Source organism: Mobula hypostoma, chromosome 16, assembly GCF_963921235.1.
Source record: "Mobula hypostoma chromosome 16, sMobHyp1.1, whole genome shotgun sequence".
In the NCBI taxonomy this organism is placed as follows: domain Eukaryota; kingdom Metazoa; phylum Chordata; class Chondrichthyes; order Myliobatiformes; family Myliobatidae; genus Mobula; species Mobula hypostoma.
The window spans coordinates 26,183,083-26,203,849 of record NC_086112.1 but is presented as its reverse complement, the minus strand read 5'-3'; the positions used below and the strand labels follow the sequence as shown (position 1 = coordinate 26,203,849).

At 41.6% G+C, this 20,767-nt stretch overlaps 1 protein-coding gene across 4 annotated transcripts in view; it reads right to left on the bottom strand.

The window, feature by feature from the left end:
• The window catches only part of LOC134357298 (AP-3 complex subunit sigma-1), a 101,088-nt gene that overhangs the window by 60,388 nt on the left and 19,933 nt on the right, over positions 1–20,767 (bottom strand). For all 4 annotated transcript variants that reach the window (XM_063068676.1, XM_063068675.1, XM_063068674.1 and 1 more), the window contains exon 2: positions 5,721–5,812. In XM_063068676.1, the coding sequence (XP_062924746.1) occupies positions 5,721–5,812 (92 nt within the window). The remainder of the gene's footprint in view (positions 1–5,720; positions 5,813–20,767) is intronic.

The window sequence follows — 20,767 nt, the reverse complement described above, 5'->3', positions numbered from 1 at the left end:
CCATAAGGCATAGGAACAGAATTAGGCCAATCAGCTCATCGAGTCTGCTCCGCCATTTAATCATGGTTGATCTTTTTTTTTACCCTATTCAGCCCCACTCCCTGGCCTTTTCCCTCTAACTTTTGATGCCATGTCCAGTCAAGAATGCCTCCACAATCTCTGGGTGACTTATGTACCCTTACGTCTTTCAGCTTTTTGAGTACCTTCTCCCTTGTAACTGCACTCACTTCTCTTCCTTCAACATCTGGCACACTGCTAGTCTCTTTCACACTGATGCAAAATACTCATTTAGTTCATCTGCCATCTCCTTGTTCCCTGTTATTATTTCTCGTGGTCTTATATCCACTCACTCTCATCTCTGTTATTTTTTTATATACTTGAAAAAGCTTTCACTATGTATTTTGATATTGTTTGCTAGCTTGCTTTCATATTTCATCTTTTCCCTCCTAATAATTTTTTAGTTGCTCTCTGTAGGTTTTTAAAAGCTTCCCTATCCTCTGTTTTCCCGCTATTATTTGCTTTATTGTATGCCTTCTCTTTTGCTTTCACATTAGCTTTGACTTCCCTTGTCAGCCACAGTTGAACTATTTTTCCATTTGAGTATTTCTTTGTTTTTGAAATACATCTATCCTGCACCACTGCTGCTAAGCTGTCATCCCTGCCAGCATCTCCTTCCAAGTTACTTTGACCAACTCCTCTCTCATACCACTGGAAGTTGCTTTACTCCACTGAAATACTGCTTTGTCAGACTTTACTTTCTCCCTATCAAATTTCAAGTTGTATCAAGGTCTTGGGTCAGTCTGTCCACTTTAGCCTCATTCTTTGCCTCCAGATAGTCAGCTAATCTTCCATTCATGCAAGTATCTTTCCTGTAATATCATGAGCTCTTATCTTATTAAGCCTTGGTCTATCCTTCCTGTTATTTCCTTGAAGAATTCCAACAGATTTGCAGGCAAGATTTTCCCTTAAGGAAACCATACTGACTTGGCCCTACTTCACCATGTGCCTCCAAGTACCCCCGAAACCTCACCCTTAATGAATAAGACTCCAGCAGCATTCCAACCACTGAAGTCAGGCTAATTGGCCTATTATTTCCTTTTTTCTGCCTCCGTTCCCTTCTTAAAGAGTGGAGTGACATTTGTAATTTTCCAGTCTTCAGGAACCATTCCAGAATCTAATGATTCATGATAGATCATTACTAACGCCTCCACAATCTCTTCAGCCACCTCTTTGAGAACCCTGTGGTGTAGTCCATCTGGTCCAGGTGACTTATCTACCTTCAAACTTCTCAGCTTCCCAATCACTTTCTCCTTACTAATAACAACAACACTCACTCCTGCCTCCTGACATGCTCACATTTCTGGCCTTCTGCTAGAGACTTTCACAATGAAGAGTGACACAAAATACTTAATAAGTTTATCCGCCATTTCTTTATCCTCCATTACTACCTCTCCAGCATCATTTCCCAGCAGTCCAATATCCATTATCATCGCTCTTTTGTTCTTTATATCCTGAAAACTGTTTTTGTATCCTCTTTTATATTATTGTCTAGTTTACCTTCATTCCTTATCTTTTCTCTCTTTATTGCCTTTTTAGTTGCTTTCTTTTCAAGAAGTGCAGGAGGAGGGATTTGGAGGAAATCAATGTGCCTGGTCTGCTTTGCTCAGTTTTTGTGCGGAAGGGATTTGGGGGTTGATGATCGTGCTGCCTTTCCATTCTTTCTTGGTTTCATGGCTACCCGGAGAGACGAAGAATTTCAGAGCTGTATACTTTAATAATAAAATGAACCTTTGTTGGCTTTTAAAAGCTTCCTAATCCTCTGCTTTTCCACTAATTTTTGCAATATTATATGCCCTCTCTTTTGCTTTAATGTTGTCTTTGATTTTCCATGTCAGCCATAGTTGCTTCATTTTCCCTTTAGAATACTTATTCATCTTTGGGATATATCTTTCCCATACCTTCTGAGTTTCCCCCAGAAACACCAGCCATTGCTGTTCCACTGTCATCCCTGCTAGTGTCCCCCTCCAATCAACTTTGGCTATCTCATGCCTCTGTAATTCCACTGTAATACTGAAACATCTGCTTTTAGCTTCTTCTTCTCAAACTGCAGAGTGTATTCTATCATATTACAATCACTGCCTCTACAGGGGTCCCTTACCTTAAGCACACTAATCAAATATAGGGCATTCCATAACACCCAATCCAGAAATGCTGTTCTCCTAGTAGGTTCAAACACAAACTGCTATAAAAACCCATCTCATATGCATTCTACAAATTTCCTCTCTTGGGATCCAGTACCAACCTACATACTTACACACTGAAATCCCCCATTATTATCGCAGCACTGGCCTATTTACAAACCTTTTCTATCTCCCATTGTACTTTGTAGCCTGTATCCTGGCTACTGTTTGGAAGCCTGTATACAACTTCCATCAGAGTCTTCTTACTATTGCAGTTTCTTAACTCTACCCACAAGGATTCTACATCTTCTGATCCTAAGTCACCTCTTTCTAAGGATCTGGTTTCAGTTTTTTACCAACAGAGGCACCCCATCCCCTCTGTCTACCTGCCTGTCCTTTCGATACAATGCGTATCCTTGGATAAAGAATCTAGTGCTTTCCCAGCGTATCTGACGATTAAACTCTTCTTGGGCTTTCAGATGCGTACAGGTATCGATTTTAACCGACGTTTCGATGATAAACTCTATTGTCTTCAACGGGGATGCTGCCTGGGCAGGTTTAGTCTGGTGGTATTTATACCGCTGTCATCCATCCCTCCTGATTGGTTAGTCCACATCCAATCAGGTTTCCGCTGTTGCACCTCCTTTATAATCGAATTCCAGTTCTTATGTTGAGTGACACCTTTGTCTTTATTAAAAAAAAATTCTCCAATTTCAATGGCTTTCTTCACCAGGCTGCCCCAAAAGCCATTAGAGCAGCACAGTATCTTTATGCTGTTGAAGTCAATCCTATGGCTATTGCGAATGCAATGTTCTGCTACTGCCGATTTCTCTGGGTAACCCAAACAGATACACCACCTGTGCTCTTTGATCCAGGTTTCCACCGTGAGTCCTGTCTGGCCGATATGCACTGCTCCGCATTCACAAGGAATCCTGTAAACACCGGCAGTTCCGAGTCCTAGGTCATCCCTGACCCGCCTGAGCTGCGATTTGAGCTTCCTTACAGGTTTGTGAATGGTATTAATCTGGTATTTCTTCAGGATCTTGGCGATCCTTACAGAAGTCGTGGAAATATAGGGAAGACAGGCAGCAGCGACAGGTTCCTCCTCATTGTTAGGTTTCCTGTTTTTTCTGGTGGCACTCTTAAGCCTTCGCAATTGACTTCGACAACACAAAACTACTGTGCAGCGCTAAAAGCTTTTGGGACCGCCAGGTGAAGGAAGCCATCAAAATAAAACTAGAGAAAAAGAATTTTTAACAAGGACGAAGGTCTCGCTCTAAGTAAGAATTGGAATTTGGTTGTAAACAAGGTAGGAGAGCGGAAACCTGATTGGATGAGGACTAACCAATCAGGAGGGACAGACAACAGGGGTATATATACACCATTGGAGTAGACATGCCCAGGCATCATCCTTGATGAAGGTTGCAGAGTTTGTCATCAAAACTTCAGTTAAAATCAATGCCTGCACCCGGCTGGAAGCCCAAGAAGAATTTATTCATTGTATCCTTGAATGTTAAGCTCCCAACTATGATCTTCTTTCAGTCACGACTCAGAAATGTCCACAACACCAGACCTACCAATCTCTAACTGTGCTACAAGATCATCTATCTTATTCTATGTACTGCATGTATTCAGATATATGTAACACCTTCAATCCTTTATTCATCACCCTTTTTGATTTTGGCCCCCATTACACTTCAACTCATTCTCACTGATTGTAACTGTGCCCTATCATCTGCCTATCTCACCACGTACTGCATCTAGTCCTACACCAATTTCCATATCCTCAGCCCTATCTCTCTAGTTTCCATCTCCTGCCAAATTATTTTAAACCACCCCCCCCCCCCACAGCTCCAGCAAGCCTGCCCGCAATGATGTCGGTCCCCTTTGGGTTCAGGTGTAACCCGTCCTTTTTCTAGTTTATAGCTTCACCCAAAAGAGATCCCAATGATCCAGAAATTTGAAAGCCTGCCACCTGTACCAATTCTTCAGCCTTGTAATCATCTGCCAGATCATCCTATTCTTACCCTCACTGGCACGTGAACAGGCAGCAACCCAGAGATTACAACCCTGGAGGTTCTGCTTTCCAGCTTTCTGCCTGACTCTCTATATTCTCTTTTCAGGACCTCCTCCCTTTTCCTACCTATGGCATTGGTACCAATATGTACCACAACCTCCAGCTGTTTATCCTCCCCCTTTAGAATGCCATGGAACCGGTCAGAGACATCGCTGACCCCGGCACCTGGGAAGCACCATACCAGCCAGATGTCCCTTTCACATCCACAGAATGTGCTTTCCACTCCTCCAACTATGACATCCCCAATCACTACTGCACTCCTCTTCTCGCCCCTTCCCTCTCAGCCACAGAGCCAGATTCAATGCGAAAGACCTGCCCTTCCCTCTGGTAGATCGTGCCTCCCCCCAACAGTATCCAAAGCAGTATGCTTATTATTGAGGGGTACGGCCACGGGGGTACTCTGCACTGGTTGCCTATTTCTTTCCCTCACCTGATAGTCACCCAAGTACCTGCCTCCTGCAACTCAGGAGTGACTACATCCCTGTAGCTCCTATCTAACACCTCCTCATTTTCCCACATCAGCCATAAGGTCATCCAGCTCTAGATCCACTTCCTTTTCAGTCTCTAAGGAGCTGCAGCTCGGTGCACTTCATTCAGATGTAGCTATCAGAGAGACTAGAGGTTTCCCAGAGTTCCCACATCTCGTACAAAGAACTTACTACTACCTCCGAACTCATTATCAGTGCACTAGCTATGTATCAACAGAAAAAAAAATACTAGAAACTTACTTACTTAGAACCTCTGCCTGTGCTTGCCCAAGCCTGACCACTCCAACATTGGCCCACTCTGCTTACACCTCCCTTCTTTTTATTGGCCCCCTGAATTGCAGTCTGCTGAAAAGAACTGCAAGCTCTTTTTAAACCTGGCACTGCGTCACCAATGAACGACTTCTCACACTAATTTCAGCCCACCAAACCTAATGCACAATGAGAAGTGGCATAACATTTCTGTATCTGCACAATTTAAAAGGCAACATTCTGGATCTCCATTTCTGCAGTGTATATCCTTCTATAAGCGAACAGAAAATGCCTAGCACTCATGATTTTACACTACTAAAGGACAACACACTTAAGATAAGTAGATCTGAACATTAATCTTCCTTGGTAAGATTGCTGGATAAGACCTTTGCATCATACATCTGCTATAAAATGTTTAAACATCCACTATTATAAAACAAAATGGAAATATAAAATGAAGAACTTATGACTTGGCAAATGTCCATGATAAAATTAAACTTTGATATTTTCAGTGGGGAAGAAACATCCAGCAGGTCATCTTACCTATTGTGAGAAATTAAATTAACACAATGCAACACAATATCCAGACTGATTTAACCTTTGAGCTGTAACAGTGTATCAGTTTTCACTGCTATTCTATACACATATTATTTGTCGGTTTTTGAATTCCAGTAAAATCTTAATCACAAACTGTTCTTTTGATAAAACCATTTAAAAAATACTTACATGCCACCTTCCAGGAAATTACAGACGTTTTCATCTCTTTTTGACACTAAGTGAAATGTCTCCCTTATAATTTGTTGTTGTGTATCTTCACTCTGTAACAGAGTACAGATTCATTTATAATTTAAAAGCAGCTGTCATTGCATTAAAAAGTTGGCAACTTTTAAAATAAGATCTTTAACTGACACTTTTAAGTGCAAGCTTCAGTGCTAAACAAAAGCAACACCTCCTTATATGTACCAAAACAGCATTTGTGTGATAGATTTGGGGGAAGTAGAAAAAAAACTGGGGTGTGCAGTACACAAATTACACTGAGAGTGAAACTGTAATTTGTGTGCCAAACTCTAAACAAGACCATTTTTCAGTCAGCAATTTTGCTCTGTTTTATGACAAAGTACCGGTAAGTGGATTAGATGCAAATATCCATATTTTAGTAGAGAGGGGTCAACACGGTAACGAAGCAATTAGTTTAACACTTTACAGCACCAGCCGGAGATCGGGGTTCAATTCCTGCCGCTGTCTGCTACGAATTCATACGTTCTCTTCGTGACCGTGTGGGTTTTCTCCAGGTGCTTCTGTTTCCTCTCACATTCCACAGAAGTACAAGCTATAGTAAGTTGTGGGCATGCAATACTCATGCTGGAAGCATAGTAAACACTTGCGGGCTGCCTATATTGCATCCTCAATGCAAACAACACATACCACTATATGTTTCAATGTTTCGATGTACATGTGACAAAAACAGCTAATCTAAAGAACAGAGAATAGGCTCAAAAAGATCAAAGAAAAGATTTTTTTTCATGTTTTAAATACTGAAATACACTAATTCTGTCTGGACCCAAACACCAGCTTGTACTAGCTTAAATAAGACCATAAGACTATAAAATATAGGAGCAGAAGTAGGCCATTTGGCCCATCAAGTCTGCTCTGCCATTCAATCATGGGCTGATCCAATTCTTCCAGTTATTCCCACTCCCCTGCTTTCACCCCATACCCTTAGATGCCCTGGCTAATAAAGAATCTATCTATTTCAGCCTTAAATACACCCAATGACTTGGCCTCCACAGCCGCTCATGGCAACAAATTCCACAGATTTACCACCCTCTGACTTAAGTAATTTCTCCACATCTCAGTTCTAAATGGACGTCCTTCAATCCTGAAATCCCCTTGTCCTAGACTCCCCTACCGCAGGAAATAACTTTGCCATATCTAATCTGTTCAGGCCTTTTAACATTCAGAATGTTTCTATGAGATACCCCCTCATTCTCCTGAACTCCAGGGAATACAGCCCAAGAGATGCCAGACGTTCCTCAGACGGTAACCCTTTCATTCCTGGAATCATTCTCGTGAACCCTCTCCAATGTCAGTACATCCTTTCTAAAATAAGGAACCCAAAACTGCACACAATACTCCTAGTGTGGTCTCTCGAGTGCCTTATACAGCCTCAACATCACATCCTTGCTCTAATATTCTATACCTCTAGAAATGAATGCCAACATTGCATTCGCCTTCTTCACAACCTGGAGGTTAACCTTTAGGATATCTTGCACAAGGACTCCCAAGTCCTTTGCATCTCTACATTTTGAATTCTCTCCCCATCTAAATCATAGTCTGCCCATTTATTTCTTCCACCTAAGTGCATGACCACACACTTTCCAACATTGTATTTCATTTACCACTTCTTTGCCCATTCCCTTAAAACTATCTAAGTCTCTCTGCAGGCTCTCTGTTTCCTCAACACTACCTGCTCCTCCACCTATCTTTGTATCATCAGCAAATTTAGCCACAAATCCATCAATCCCATAGTCCAAGTCAGTGACATGCATCATAAAAAGCAGTGGTCCCAACACCGACCCCTGTGGAACTCCACTGGTAGCCGGCAGCCAGCCAGAATAGGATCCCTTTATTCCCACTCTCTGTTTCCTGCAGACCAGCCAATGCTTCACCCATGCTAGTAACTTCCCTGTAATCCCATGGGCTCTTATCTTGCTAAGCAGCCTCATGTGTGGCACCCTGTCAAAGGCCTTCTGAAAATCCAAGTCCACCACGTCTACTGCATCTCCTTTGTCTACCCTGCTTGTAATTTCCTCAAAGAATTGCAGTGGATTTGTCGGGCAGGATTTTCCTTTCAAGAAACCATGCTGGCTTTGGCCTATCTTGTCATGTGCCTCCAGGTACTCCGTAATCTCATTGCTAACAATCAATTCCAACAACTTCCCAACCACTGATATCAGGCTAACAGGTCTAAAGTTTCCTTTCTGCTGCCTCCCACCCTTCTTAAATAACAGAGTAACATTTGCAATTTTCCAGTCATTCGGTATAATGCCAGAATCTATTGATTCCTGAAAGATCATCGCTAATGCCTCTGAATTACAAATGTTCTACAAATGTGTTTAAACTAATTTGGCAGGGGGATGGGAACCGGAATGACAGAGCGGAGGAAGAGGAAAAGAGAAATAAATCTAAGATAGTGAGCAGTAAAGATGTCAGGAAAGACAGGCAGGTGATGGGGCAAATTTGTAGCCATTGGGATGAGTTGCAGTGCAATAAAGTTGCAGTGAAATCAAAGTGAAAAGTATCAAATACTGGTCTTAAGGTGTTATACTTACATGCACGCAGCATAAGGAATAAGGTGGATGATCTTGTCGTACAGCTACAGATTGGCAGGTATGATACTGTGGCCATCACTGAGACGTGGCTAAAGGATGCATGTCTCTGAGAGCTGAACGTCCAAGGATACACAGTGTATCGGAAGGATAGGAAGGTAGGCAGAGGAGGAGGTGTGGCTTTATTGGTAAGAAATGATATTAAATCATTAGAAAGAGGTGATATAGGATCAGAAGGTGCAGAATCTTTATGGGTTGAGCTAAGAAATCGCAGGGGTAAAAGGACCCTGATGGCAGTTATTTAAAGGCCTCCAAACAGCTGCAGGGATGTGGACTACAAATTACAACAGGAAATAGAAAAGGTTTGTCAGAAGGGCAGTGTTATGATAATTGTCGGGGATTTTAACATGCTAGTGGATTGGGAAAATCAGGTCGGCACTGGATCTCAAGAGAGAAAATTTGTAGAATGTCTGCGAGATGGCTTTTTAGAACAGCTTGTTGTTGAGCCCACTAGGGGATTGGCTGTACTGGATTGGGTATTGTGTAATGAACCGGAGGTGATTAGAGAGATTGAGGTGAAGGAACCCTTAGGAGACAGTGATCAAACATGATTAAGTTCACTGTGAAATTTGAAAAAGAGAAGCCGAAATCTGATGTGTCGGTATTTCAGTGGAGTAAAAGAAATTACAGTGGCATGAGAGAAGAACTGGCCAAAGTTGACTGGAAAGAGGCACTGGCGGGAAAGACGGCAGAGCAGCAGTGGCTGGAGTTTATGCGAGAAGTGAGGAAGGTGCAAGACAGGTATATTCCAAAAAAGAAGAAATTTTCGAATGGAAAAAGGATGCAACCATGGTTGACAAGAGAAGTCAAAGCCAAAGTTGAAGCAAAGGAGAGGGCATACAAGGAAGCAAAAATTAGTGGGAAGACAGAGGATTGGTAAGTTTTTAAAACCTTACAAAAGGAAACTAAGAAGGTCATTAAGAGGGAAAAGATTAACTTTGAAAGGAAGTTAGCAAATAATATCAAAGAGGATACTAAAAGCTTTTTCAAGTATATAAAGAGTAAAAGACAGGTGAGAGTAGATATAGGACCGATAGAAAATTATGCTGGAGAAACTGTAATGGGAGATAAGGAGATGGCAGAGGAACTCAACGAGTATTTTGCATCAGTCTTCACTGAGGAAGACATCAGCAGTATACCGGACACTCAGGGGTGGCAGGGAAGAGAAGTGTGCGCAGTCACAATTACGACAGAGAAAGTACTCAGAAAGCTGAATAATCTAAAGGTAAATAAATCTCCCGGACCAGATGGAATGTACCCACGTGTTCTGAAGGAATTAGCTATGGAGATTGCGGAGGCATTAGGGATGATCTTTCAAAAGTCGATAGATTCTGGCAAGGTTCCGGAGGACTGTAAGATTGCAAACGTCACTCCTCTATTTAAGAAGGGGGCAAGGAAGCAAAAAGGAAATTATAGACCTGTTAGCTTGACATCGGTGGTTGAGAAGTTGTTGGAGTCGATTGTCAAGGATGAGGTTACAGAGTACCTGGAGGCATATGACAAGATAGGCAGAACTCAGCATGGATTCCTTAAAGGAAAATCCTGCCTGACAAACTTATTACAATTTTTTGAGGAAATTACCAGTAGGCTAGACAAGGGAGATGCAGTGGATGTTGTATATTTGGATTTTCAGAAGGCCTTTGACAAGGTGCCACACATGAGGCTGCTTAACAAGAGCCCATGGAATTATGGGAAAGTTACATACGTGGATAGAGTGTTGGCTGATTGGCAGGAAACAGAGAGTGGGAATACATTGTACATCAACGATTTGGATTATGGAATAGATGGCTTTGTGGCTAAGTTTGCTGACGATACGAAGATAGGTGGAGGGGCCGGTAGTGCTGAGGAAACGGAGAGTCTGCAGAGAGACTTGGATAGATTGGAAGAATGGGCAAAGAAGTGGCAAATGAAGTACAATATTGGAAAGTGTATGGTTATGCACTTTGGCAGAAGTAATAAACGGGCAGACTATTATTTAAATGGGGAAAGGATTCAAAGATGTAACGGGACTTGGGAGTCCTCATACAGGATACCCTTAAGGTTAACCTCCAGGTTGAGTCGGTAGCGAAGAAGGCGAATGCAATGTTGGCATTCATTTCTAGAGGAATAGAGTATAGGAGCAGGGATGTGATGTTGAGGCTCTATAAGCCGCTAGTGAGACCTCACTTGGAGTACTGTGGGCAGTTTTGGTCTCCTTATTTAAGAAAGGATGTGCTGACGTTGGAGAGGGTACAGAGAAGATTCACTGGAATGATTCTGGGAATGAGAGGGTTAACATGAGGAACGTTTGTCCGCTCTTGGACTGTATTCCTTGGAGTTTAGAAGAATGAGGGGAGACCTTATAGAAACATCTCGAATGTTGAAAGGCATGGACAGAGTGGGTGTGGCAAAGTTGTTTCCCATGATGGGGGAGTCTATTACAACAGGGCATGACTTAAGGATTGGAGGGCGCCCATTCAGTAGAAATGCAAAGAAATTTTTTTAGTCAGAGGGTGGTGAATCTATGGAATTTGTTGCCAAGGGCAGCAGTGGAGGCCAAGTCATTGGGTGTATTTAAGGCAGAGATTGATAGGTATCTGAGTAGCCAGGGCATCAAAGGTTATGGTGAGAAGGCGGGGGAGTGGGACTAAATGGGAGAATGGATCAGCTCATGATGAAATGGCGGAGTAGACTCGATGGGCCGAATGGCCGACTTCTGCTCCTTTGTCTTATGGTCTAAATAAAAAATCCTGAATTTTCTCTCTGCTCCAGAGATTTACCAATGTTTGACTGTAATTCTCAAACTCAATAAAATTATTACACCTATTATGTCAGTTTTTGTCTGCCTTGTTTCTCTCAGAAGGAAAATTCAGAAATAAGGTTCCTACAAAATACACCCATTTACGTTTCTTTTCCTGAATATTTCTTGATTTCTTGTCTCGTGTTAATTAAGAATTTGCTAATTGGCTAATCCCCTCATCTCAACTAACATCCAACTAAATGAAAATATAAATAAAACTGCATGTACCAAAAATCTAAAACAAGAAACAGGAAACCAGGAAACAATCAGCAGGTCTCTATTTCCTGAGGAGACTGAGGTCCTTTAACATCTGCCGGACGATGCTGAGGATGTTCTACGAGTCTGTGGTGACCAGTGCTATCATGTTTGCTGTTGTGTGCTGGGGCAGCAGGCTGAGGGTGGCAGACACCAACAGAATCAACAAACTCATTCGTAAGGCCAGTGATGTTGTGGGGATGGAACTGGACTCTCTCACGGTGGTGTCTGAAAAGAGGATGCTGTCTAAGTTGCATGCCATCTTGGTCAATGTCTCCCATCCACTACATAATGTATTGGGTGGGCAGGCACAGGAGTACATTCAGCCAGAGACTCATTCCACCGAGATGCAGCACTGAGCGTCATAGGAAGTCATTCCCACCTGTGGCCATCAAACTTTACAACTCCTCCCTTGGAGGGTCAGACACCCTGAGCCAATAGGCTGGTCCTGGACTTATTTCATAATTTACTGGCATAATTTACATATTACTATTTAACTATTTATGGTTCTATTACTATTTATTATTTATGGAGCAATTGTAACGAAAACCAATTTCCCCCGGGATTAATAAAGTATGACTATGACTATAGGTGTAGGCTACATCTGTGGGAAGAATAAGAATCGATGTTTCAGATCAGAGACCATTCATCAAGTCCACCTGCTCTGCAAATTGCAACACTTATCCTCTTTTTCTGTCTGTGTTCTCATTCTCCAACTGCTCACATTTAGTCATTAACCAAATAACCTAGATTACAACTTATGACCATGATAACCCAAGTTTCACCCTACCAGAGACAGGCCCACCCCAATCTTCCCTCACTTACACAAATTTTTGTCTGTTTTTCAGTTCTGAAGAAAGTCTCCAGCTTGAAAAACTGATTTTGCTTTTACCAAAGCATTCAATTTGAAAGGGACCTGCGTTCCTTTTCATTTGTTTTGGACATAATTTTAAGCAGTTCTTGCAATTATTTTTTAAACTAATTTGCTGCTTCACTCTTTACTTCAAATCTTCCTCCTCTGTGGTCCAGCCATTTACCATACAAACTCCCACCAAAATAGCTTCACAATTTTTCTTCATCACCCTCTGTACTATGACTTCTCATCTGCAGTGAGTTCAGTCTCCAATTTAATTCATATCTTCTACATTCTCTGGATTTGGTGACCACCCTTTTCAAAAGTACATGATCCTGCCAATTTTATTGCTTGCGGTTGAGGCTGCAATTTCCAGAAGATGAACATTTTTTTTTGCAATTTCTTCTCTCCCAACTCTGGGACTCTATTAGGTACATGAATGGTAGGGGTATGAAGGGTTATGATCTCAGAGCAGACTGATGGGAGTAAGCAGTTTAAATAGTTTGGCGTGGACTAGGTGGGCCAAAGGACCCGTTCCAATGCTGTACTTTTCTATGACTAACTCTACTTCAATGATACTTAAAGCTGACAGGATGAGAGCAGGTACAAACATTGCATCCTGATCATGTTTCTGAAAGTGGAGGTGAACAGTCCTATTGTAGATTTAAAAAGCAGGATACCTTTTCCCTGCACTTACACCAGATTATTGGCCTGACTCTGCAATCATCAGATCAGAAGGAACAGTTACTCAGAGGAAACTGACACCAGTTTCAGCGAGGGAGAAAATGTTTCCATGGCCTCTCTTCCTCCACTGTTGCCTTGAGTAGTGTTTCAGGATTGTCCCACAGAAATAGGAAAAAGCCATCCAATTGAGTTCTTTGCCTTCCCAAATGGCTTTCTCTACCCAATTCCACCTGGCATGGATAACAATGCAAAAATCGGTACTACTTTACATTAAATCTACCCATTCCAATAAATGCACTTCCAATAAACTTTCCTAAATTCTTACAATATTTTTGCTACTCTCAACCTTTGATAGCTGAGAGGGCATACTGTCAAAAGGATATTACAATTCTAGAGGCAATCAAGTATTCTTCACTACCGGGGATTAGATTGCTGCATAAACATAACTTTGCTATTTATATCATCAGTATTAACAAGGGTTGAATGTACTTGAACTAGGTAACAGCAGGACAAGGTCACTATGATTTCTTTAGTATAGGCATGAAACAAGGTGTGGCTGGCATTCAAAAATGACTTTGATAAAATGCTATTATCCATTAATAAACAATTATAAATGCCTGACTGAAAGCTTAGAAAAGTAAAATCCATAAAAATAATTAGAGTATTTCTATTTTGCAAGTATCATCAATAGGCTTTAGTAGATTCTTATCAGTATTATTCCTGAGATTAGCCAATGAACTTTAATATCATACATAAAACTTCTTGAATTTTGCCTCAAATTCATCATCATGAATTCCCGTCAAAGTCTCAAGTTCAAAGTACATTTATTTTCAAAGTTTGTATACTTTATACAATCTTGAGATTCATTTTTTACAGGCTGCTACAAAACAAAGAAACCCAATAGAACCCATTTATAAAAAGACGACCCTCAAGCACCCAATGTGCAGGAAAAAATGAACAAATAAAAGTAAGCAAGTAGCATTCAGAACTGAAGGTCACAAAAGTGAGCCCACACTTTGATAGTTGCAAGCCAGCTACAGTTCAGTGTAGAGATGAGTAAACCTCGTGAAGCAGCGAGATGAAGTTCAGTGTAGAGTCGAGTAAAGCTCACAGAGCGACGATTGAACAAGCCCCTCCCTCGCCTCCGGCCCAAACACCCTGACCTTTCTCAATCTGGCCTGGCGCTTAAATCATTCAAACCTTAGGTCATTCCTTGCTCTCGGACCTGGGCCCTGCCGCTTCGATACGCTCTCGGGCTGGTGCCTGCCACCTCAGTTCAGCCCGTACTCAGCTTTTCCAATTCAGCTCAGCACTTATATCGATCAAACCTTGGGTCTTTCCTTGCTCGCAGGTGCAGACTCTAGATTACCTCTGCTCTCCTCACTTCAGTTCTGCCAAATCGAATTACCTCTAAATCCACAGCAGCCATTCCCCGCCTCTCTGGCCCAGACTCTGCCGCCTTGACTCAGCCCGCACACACCACGGCGCAACCATTCTGCATCTTTGAGATTTCAGTTCCCACTGCAAAAATGCCAAGTTGTACAAACTGTTCAAATGCTCAACTTCAACAGGGAAATTGCAGTCTACTGTTTGCAGTCAACACACACAAAACGCTGGAGGAACTCAGCAGGCCAGGCAGCATCTATGGAAAAGAGTATAGTCGATATTTCGGGCCAAGATCCTTCATGAAGACACGATTGCTTGCAGTGATTATTTACCAGAAAAAGAGTGATTAATAAAGTATTTAGTTGTTTTCGTCATTTTGTTTGTCACCAGCAAGTGGTCACAGACCTTCACCAGCACCATCTTAAAGCAGAAGAACAATCACCATAATCATCAGGGACACCAACTGTAACAATGGAGCTAATTCCACATCACTTATCCACTACAAAGCCCAGATTAATCACTCAAGAGTTAATGTATTTTCCTGAAATATCATTCAGAAAACTCTTTCTTCTTCCAGTGCATAACTGTGGATATTTGTTCGTATACTTTTAGTGTCTAAAAATTACTGAAATAGCTCAAAAGTTTTCAAAAATTAGAAGTATGTTATAGTCAAATGCAGAACCATTCTGTACAAATAACAAAAAAATAAATTTATGCAACATTAAAGCTTTTTGTCTTACAAACCCTGTGCTAAGAACATTTCAGGCAATGCAGCACTTTCTCAGACAAGTACTGAAGCATTAGTCTAAACTATGCACACAATTCCTACAAAACCTAAAACTTAAAAAACATCCTGTAAACTACAATTACACTTTTATGATGAACAACAATATATAGAATAGTGTATTAAAAAGTTATAATGCAAAGTAGGATAATTCTGAGTTAAAAAAAATTGATGGAAAAAAATAGAATTCTAAGTTAATGACAACAGTCAGTGCCATACAGTCTAGCATTCCAGGAGATTCTTCACAATTAGTGAAGAATCACAATTTAGTTGTAATACTTTCAATTGACTGCACTTGCTACCCATTATTTTTCTGAAAAGGCAAATTTAAGATGGGGAGCAAATGCACCATACCTCCAAACTACATGCAAACGTAACTTGATTGATTGGCATTTAAAATCCCAGGTGTCTGACCTATGGGAGCCTCAGAAGGAACTTCAATATGTGATCTGTTATTTGAGCACTTTAACATATTAAAGCACAAAAGCAAAATGGAGCACTCAAAGCCCTTGAGCTTGCTCTGCCATTCAGTAAGTTCATGACTGATCCTACCTTGTCTTTAGATACAACTCCTTGTATTCTTCCTGTTAACTCTGGATTCCTTTATTGATCAAAATTCTCCCCATCTCAGCTTTGAATAGACACATTCATGGCTCAAAGTGATGAACTGTAAAGACTCACAACGAATTTCTTCAGTTTTAAACTGGCAGTAATAATTCCCAATTTCATATTTCCATCTGGGGCTAAATAACTATCCATTTAGCACCTATCTTGTCAAATCCCTCATAACCTACTTCAATTTCGAGTATCTTTCATTCTTCCAAACTGCATCGCGAATAAGCCCAGATTTCAAGACAACTCCTTTATCCCAAGACTCATCTTAGATCATATTCTCTGAAATGAAAACAGCAATTTCATATATAAAATCCAAATTTGGTACCACCAACGTCCTGTAAATTATACGGCAAGTTATCCTGAGAATTCCACACATTCCATTTGCCTTCCTATTTACTGTATATCCAGTCTAATCTTATTTCACCTACAGAGACACAGAGAATCTTGTGTTGTGGCTTTCTAGAGTCTCTTTCCATTTAAATACTACTCTGCTTTTCCTACCTTAACGGATAACTTCATTTAATTTTATTCACCAAATATTCACCCACTCTCTTAACTACACATCTCTTTGACGACTCTGCCATCTCCTCACAATTAGTTTTCCCACCTGTTTGGGTTTTGCCAAGAAATTTAGTAACACAACAACTCTATCCTTTCATTCCAGTCTTTAAAACCGATTAATAATGATTAAGGCTCCGGTACTGGCCCATGTAACAATCCACATGTTACTATTTGGTAACATGAAAATGATTTATCAAAACTTGTTTTTCTTTACATTAGTTAATCCCTCCCCGTCAAAGGATTTTGTTAGGCTTTTTAAAATGTTGAACGTTATTGAATATCTTCTGGAAATCCAAAAATGCTACAATTAATGGCTTCTTTACAACCACCCTGCGTGTTACATCCTCAAATTTGTTGAACGTTTCCCAGTTTTAAAATCATAATGACTCTGCTTGATTACAATGTGACCTTAAGTCCTTCATCTAGTTCCTTAGTAACATATTCCAATCTCTGAGACTGAATGCCAGCTCAACAATTCCCAGTCCCCTTAAGGTAACAAGTTATGGCCCTGCTATTTCTGTTTAGAATTCTAAACTCATCTGTTGTCTCTGATGGAACTTCAAATCTTATCAGTTTTTACTTCACAGATACCTGTACTACCTGATCTAATGAGTATTTTTTAATATTGAAAATTCTTACTGCTAGGATAAAATAAGATAAACATAGATATTTCATAAAGTTATAGCCTGTTTTAGGGACATGTGTAATGATACACAACTTATTTAGTTTAGATTAATCCAAAGCAGCTCTGTCTTCAAATCAGTGTAATGCAATTTGAAAATAACTTCCAGAATTTCTTCCAAGAGTCCTTCCACAGTTTCACACTTTTTATAGTGAACAGATGTAAAAACAGGAGGTGCTGTGCAAAAATTACAATTCACCAGCAAAAGCATACAAAACAACTTTTGAAGAGATCCTCAATCGCCTCTGGCAAGATGACAGGCAATCAAAATGAGTTTTGATAAAAGGGTCGAAGATGCAAAACATTAACTGTTTCTACTTCCAAAACAGCTGCCTGACCTACTGAGTTTTTCCACCATTTTCTTTTATGTCATAGTACTGCTGCCATCTCTTTTCTAACACTGTGTCCAAGGCAAAATAAAAAATATCACTATCCTAATAATGGCAAAGGCCAGCAAGCAAGTGAAAAATTTTCAACTATATCTGCCAAAAATATCGAATCAGTCTCGTCTTTCTTCTGAAATTCCCATCATTACAGATACAAGTATCCACCCAATTAAATCCATTTCATATAACATCAAGAAATAAGTAACAGATTAAATATAAAATGTGATATAAAAGCTGAATGGTGTGAAAAGCAATGTAACCTTTGTTCTGGCAGTGGAGCAAACTATACTCCAGAACTAAATAGGTTTCTAGCCAAGTTGTGCCAGTACATTTTAAATAATATATATGAAAAAGTTACATCCTCTTATACAACAATTGCATATTTTATATACAAAAAGTATGACAAACCCAGTTCAGCTAATTACCTCCCAATCTGTGTCCTCATGATTATCAACGAAGTGACACAAGTTACCACTATCAAATAAAACTCAAGTTAGCAATAACTATATAGTGATGCCTCCTTTGGGTTTTGTCACGTCCACTTGCCTGCAGACCTCAATAAAACAAAGATCCAAACATGAATAAAGAGCTGAATTCCAACTTTGACATTGACTCATTCACATATGGTGGATTAACGAGCCGTGGGGAAGCAAAAGATGGCCAGCCGCAATGAGTAAACACTGATGGTTTCTGCTCCAAGATAGCTCTACTTGTGGAGATCAATTGTCAACCCAGTTTAGGACAACCTAGTAACTGGTAAATAGCATAAGGAGATCACAACAGGTTCTCCACTTGGCTTTGGACTACCTGAACAACAATAATACATACGCCAGACTGCTGTTTATTAATTACAACTCAGTATCCAAAACCATTCCCCTCATTAAATAGGGGCCGTGGACAATTCTGATTTGATGGAGACGGAAGTGAAAGCACAGAGGAACATCTGGAAAAATTTCTGAAACGCTCGTTCGCTGCTGTCGTTACTGCGCGCTTGGGAATCTTTCGGAGGTAAGGCCTCAAAATCCCAGGCTTTGCCTGCTGTTGGCGACTCAGATGGAGGTCAAATCGTTCGGATAGAGATGGCGCTCAGTACTCGGTGTCGGAGAGCTGATTAGAGCTCGAAGTTTTCGGATGACTCAGAGTCGGACCGTGGTCGGGTATGGCAGGGAGAGTTTTTCTTCCTTCTCCCATCTGCGTGAGATGTAGAACATTTGAGAGACTTTGAACTTTTACTGTGCTCATGGACTTCTTCATCAAGTTATGGTACTGTTGCACTGTTGTAACTATATGTTATAATTATGTGGTTTTGTTAGTTTTTTTTCAGTCTTGGTCTGTCCTGTGTTTTGTGATATCACACTGGAAGAAATATTGTATCATTTCTTAATGCATGCATTACTAAATGACAAATAAAAGAGGACTGCGTGTCTTCATAATCTAATTACTAATCAACAAGTTTCAAAACATGGGCCCCTGTACCACCCTCCACAGCCTCATCAGGAAACCAGTCAGTGCAGATCAGTAATAATATCTCCTCCTCATTGACGATCAACACAAATGTACCTCAAAGACTCGTGCTTTGACCTCTACCTTGCCGAGGCACAGCGACAACTCGCGGATACCTCCTCTTATTTACCCCCCGATCATGACCCTACTAAGGAGCACCAGGCCATTGTCTCCCACACCATCACCGACTTTATCCGCTCAGGGGATCTCCCATCCACTGCTACCAACCATAGTTCCCACACCCCGCACTTCCCGTTTCTACCTCCTACCCAAGATCCACAAACCTGCTTGTCCTGGCCGACCTATTGTCTCAGCTTGCTCCTGCCCCAGTGAACTCATTTCTGCATACCTCGACACTGTTTTATCACCCCTTGTTCAATCCCTTCTGACCTATGTTCGTGACACTTCTCACGCTCTTAAACTTTTCGATAATTTTAAGTTCCCTGGCCCCCACCGCTTTATTTTCACCATGGATGTCCAGTCCTTATATACTTCCATCCCCCATCAGGAAGGTCTCAAAGCTCTACGCCTCTTTTTGGATTCCAGACCTAATCAGTTCCCCTCTACCACCACTCTGCTCCGTCTAGCAGAATTAGTCCTTACTCTTAATAATTTCTCCTTTGGCTCCTCCCACTTCCTCCAAACTAAAGGTGTAGCTATGGGCACCCGTATGGGTCCTAGCTATGCCTGCCTTTTTGTTGGGTTTGTGGAACAATCTATGTTCCGTGCCTATTCTGGTATCTGTCCCCCACTTTTCCTTCGCTACATCGACGACTGCATTGGCGCTGCTTCCTGCACGCATGCAGAACTCGTTGACTTTATTAACTTTGCCTCCAACTTTCACCCTGCCCTCAAGTTTACCTGGTCCATTTCCGACACCTCCCTCCCCTTTCTAGATCTTTCTGTCTCTGTCTCTGGAGACAGCTTATCCACTGATGTCTACTATAAGCCTACTGACTCTCACAGCTATCTGGACTATTCCTCTTCTCACCCTGTCTCTTGCAAAAACGCCATCCCCTTCTCGCAATTACTCCGTCTCCGCCGCATCTGCTCTCAGGATGAGGCTTTTCATTCTAGGACGAGGGAGATGTCTTCATTTTTAAAAAAAGGGGCTTCCCTTCCTCCACTATCAACTCTGCTCTTAAACGCATCTCCCCCATTTCACGTACATCTGCTCTCACTCCATCCTCCCGCCACCCCACTAGGAATAGGGTTCCCCTGGTCCTCACCTACCACCCCACCAGCCTCCGGGTCCAACATATTATTCTCCGTAACTTCCGCCACCTCCAACGGGATCCCACCACTAAGCACATCTTTCCCTCCCCCCCTCTCTCTGCATTCCGCAGGGATCGCTCCCTACACAACTCCCTTGTCCATTCGTCCCCCCCATCCCTCCCCACTGATCTCCCTCCTGGCACTTATCCGTGTAAGCGGAACAAGTGCTACACATGCCCTTACCTTACACTTCCTCCCTTACCACTATTCAGGGCCCCAAACAGTCCTTCCAGGTGAGGCAACACTTCACCTGTGAGTTGACTGGGGTGATATACTGCGTCCGGTGCTCCCGATGTGGCCTTTTATATATTGGCGAGACCCAACGCAGACTGGGAGACCGCTTTGCTGAACATCTACGCTCTGTCCGCCAGAGAAAGCAGGATCTCCCAGTGGCCACACATTTTAATTCCACATCCCATTCCCATTCTGACATGTCTATCCACGGCCTCCTCTACTGTAAAGATGAAGCCACACTCAGGTTGGAGGAACAACACCTTATATTCCGTCTGGGTAGCCTCCAACCTGATGGCATGAACATCGACTTCTCTAACTTCCGCTAAGGCCCCACCTCCCCCTCGTACCCCATCTGTTACTTATTTTTATGCACACATTCTTTCTCTC